This window comes from Cebus imitator, unplaced genomic scaffold (assembly GCF_001604975.1).
Source record: "Cebus imitator isolate Cc_AM_T3 unplaced genomic scaffold, Cebus_imitator-1.0 Scaffold402, whole genome shotgun sequence".
NCBI classification, from domain to species: Eukaryota; Metazoa; Chordata; class Mammalia; order Primates; family Cebidae; genus Cebus; species Cebus imitator.
In genome coordinates, this window is record NW_016107717.1 from 1,039,489 (window position 1) to 1,043,227 (window position 3,739).

Here is a 3,739-nt window from a genome sequence, read left to right on the forward strand (position 1 = left end):
TGACACCTCACTTTTCTTCTAAAGGCTCACCTGAGTAGGTCAGGCCCGTCCAGGGTATTGCTCAAGGTTATTCAGAAAACTTTGTCCTCATTGCCACCACCGGGGTCTAAAATATTATCTGCCATCTGGACTTTCAATGCATTGTACATACATCAGATCTTCACTCAAAGTCAACTGATTAGCAACCTGATCAAGGCAGTGACATCCCATCATACTCACAGGTCCTGCCCATACTCAAGAGGAAGGGATCATATAGGGCATGCACAGAAGGGTGTGGGGATCTTGGTCATTTGGGAATCCTGCGTTCCAGTGTCTTCTTAGCCATGTCCTTGCATATCCACTTTGCTGTGTTGGCTTCCTCGGCCTCCAGTGTCAGGTAGCTGCAGTCTCCAAAATGAACATTTCTTCCTCCCCTTTGTCAATAAGCCTGTAAACAAAACAGAACAATATTTTATAAAAGGGATTAATCGCTAATGTTAGAGTTTCAGGTAATGTAATGAGCACTTGCTTTTGTATTGTCAATGCTTAGCAGAGTGTCTGGCACTTAGGAGCCCTCAATTTATGTTTCTTCAATAAATGAATATGTGAATGATTACATGAGAAATATTTTGGGCATCCTCATCAGATTGCATCCATATAAAAAATGCCTACACCCTCTATGTACAAGGCTGATTTCTCTTTTTAGTTTCAAATGAGTTTTTTTTTTTTTTTCCTGGTAATGCCTGCTTATTATAAAACACTTGGGGATTTTCCTTCTTCCTATGATTTTATTTTTTACATTTAACTTTTTATTCCAAAGGGAACTACTTTTCCAATATTAGGTATAAAATACTCCATCCCCCATGCAATTGGTCTCTGATGTTCTTTTTCTTTTTTTCTTTTTTGAGACGGAGTTTTGCTCTTGTTACCCAGGCTGGAGTGCAATGGCGCGATCTCGGCTCACCGCAACCTCTGTCTCTTGGGTTCAAGCAGTTCTCCTGCCTCAGCCTCCTGAGTAGCTGGGACTACAGGCGTGCGCCACCATGCCCAGCTAATTTTTGTATTTTTAGTAGAGACTTTCACCATGTTGATCAGGATGGTCTCGATCTCTTGATCACATGATCCACCCGTCTCGGCCTCCCAAAGTGCTGGGATTATAGGCGTGAGCCACCGCGCCCGGCCGCTTATGTTCTTTTTCATATGCTAAGTTCTAATATATAAAAAGATTTATTTCTGAGCTATCTATTCCATTTCATTGATCTGCTGTCCAATTTGTGTGCCAGTATCACCTGTTTTAATTATTGGGATTTTATCGTGTTTGAAGATCTGGCAGGGCAGGAGCTGTCTCATTATTCTTCTCTCAGCCCCTCCTCCCTAGTTCATTAAGCGAGGGTCTGTCTCACCACCTGCTTTAGTTCCTGAGGCTGTACTGTATTCTTTAGCAAGGTCTGGAGATGGAGCCAGATCTAGGCTCATATTCTACCTCTGCAGTTTCTTACCTCAACTCTTCTGGGTCCTAATAAAATATAAACATGCTAATAATGGCTATTTAACATACTTTCTGTGAGAACTATGGGAACTTCTAAGAGCTGCCCGGCACATGGGAGGTGGTCAGTCCCCACGTACTGGAGTGAAGGAATGACGCTGAATGTCCAGCCGCTCATTCCGTGTCCTCCATCCTTCTCAGCAGGGATTGCCACTCTTCTGAAAGCATCCTGTATGACTGGTGAGAAATGGATCTCTCAGACTTAGGCCAACCTTTAGGCTGGGAGAGTTCCAGAATTAATGTTTGTTTCCAGCCTCTGTGCAGCTCCCTTGGGATTCACACTGATCCGACAGAGGTCAGGTGGTTTGGTGAACTGGAGCCAGCCCAGAGTTCCCTGGGGAACTCTGGCAGGGGGTGTAAATCAAGTCCACATTACCTGCTGAAGTCCACATTACCTGCCTTTACCAGAATCTGGAATTGCCAGGGAATTAACAGCCCTTGCCTCATCCCCAGGGAGCCTGTCTCTGGGCTTTGGCAGTCAGAGAACATTCTTAAGCTATGAACTACAGTTGCTGGGGGTAGGATGTCATTCTGGCACACGCTGAAGTGGTGCTGACAAGGCGAGATGGGCAGATTCTGACAGCATGTGCTGGGAATTAAAGACTGAGGAAATGGTCACAGTTCCAAGAAGCCCCACAGTACCGAATGGTCCCGTGCATCTGCCCAGAGTTTATAAAGGTGACTCACTATTCTCAGACCAAAGAGTAGGCACTGGAAATCAGAGACCTATGATGAGTCACAAGGCAGCCAGGAATTCTGAAGGCCAGAATCTTACTATTTTCTTGGCATCCTCCCTCCAACCCAGAGAGGGCAGGGCAGATACTCATTCATTCCTTCAAGAAGGGTGTGTGAAGGTCTGCTCTCAGGAGCTTGTATAGAAGGATACAGCAGTTATTGCTCAGCTCTGCTCTCATGGTGCTCCCAAGCTGCATGGGGAGGTGAGAACATGATCGATATCCTTGAGTGCATGATCTGCTCTGATGACACCATATGCAATATCTGAGTTCCTCATTCCAATTCCATCCCACATGACCTTCAGTAAAAGAGCAGGTTGGATGTTCAAGCCTGGAAGAGGTCTTAGACATTAACTCTTCAAGCCTATCTATACATGTAACCCAGAGAAGGAAGTGATTGCCCACATTCCCTCAGCTTCACAACAGCAATGGAACTTCAGCACTTTTCTACCTCACAATTCTCCATCTGAAAAATAGGGTTGCTTCTCACCTTACATCAAAATTCAAGAGGCAGGCCACAGTCTGAGGCAACTGCAAGGAACAGATCAAGCATTTTTGGAAGAGGAAGACAGAAGTGGATAGTGTTGTGTGGTTCAAGGTAGGACACAGGGACGCAACATAACATAAAGGTTAAGAGTCAGATCCCCTGAGTTCAAACTCTGGTTTTATCACTTAAGAGTGGTGTGAACTTATGCAACTTACTTAACTTTCTCTCTAAGCCTCATCTTCTCATCTGTGAAATGATGACAATAGTGTTTCCTCCCAGGTTTAAGGATTAAATGAAACGATGTACCTCAAGCACTTTGCGAAATGCCTAGAACGTTATGTGACTAGGATAAATGATTTCTAGAATGGGCCCAACCCAATTATGTGCGATACTCACGGGCCAATGGGGAAAGACCAGGGTGCCCAAATGACATCACCTTTTGTACTTTTCTAGCTCTGAGCCCTGGAGGAGCAGCACGGAGCGGGAGAGTGTGGCGAGAGAATGAAGAAACCAACCGCCCGGGAGAAGCATGAGGTGGCAGTGTGGCACTCGCTTTAGAGGGCTTCGGCTGGCGGCAGCCCCATGGACAGCTCTGCTGGCACTGGGCCTGCCTGGCTGGGTGTTGGCTGTCTCAGCCACGGCGGCTGCAGTGGGCCCTGAGCAGCATGCCTCCGCGGCTGGCCAGCACCCCCTGGACTGGCTGCTTACAGACCGGGGCCCCTTCCACCGCGCTCAGGAGTATGCTGACTTCATGGAGCGGTACCGCCAGGGTTTCACCACCAGGTACAGGATCTATAGGTAAGTGGGGACCTCCACCGAGACAGAGGCTTCCCTAAGAACCCAACCTGTGCAGCCAGCCCCTGCTGGTGTGCCAACCCAAACCCCTAAACGGGCTGGAATGCCCTTAAAATGAACTGGAGGTGAAAGCTGGAGGAACACTGGGCAGGGAAAACAAGCCTACCATGTTGACTTTTAAAAAAAGAAAGAAGAAAA

The 3,739-nt window shown here is 46.8% G+C and overlaps 1 protein-coding gene across 3 annotated transcripts in view; it reads left to right on the forward strand.

Moving 5' to 3' along the window:
* BRINP2 (BMP/retinoic acid inducible neural specific 2) overlaps nucleotides 1–3,739 on the forward strand; it is a 110,833-nt gene that overhangs the window by 55,930 nt on the left and 51,164 nt on the right. For all 3 annotated transcript variants that reach the window (XM_017508839.2, XM_037731481.1, XM_037731480.1), the window contains exon 2: nucleotides 3,200–3,544. In XM_017508839.2, the coding sequence (XP_017364328.1) occupies nucleotides 3,276–3,544 (269 nt within the window). In that variant the 5' untranslated portion in view covers nucleotides 3,200–3,275. The remainder of the gene's footprint in view (nucleotides 1–3,199; nucleotides 3,545–3,739) is intronic.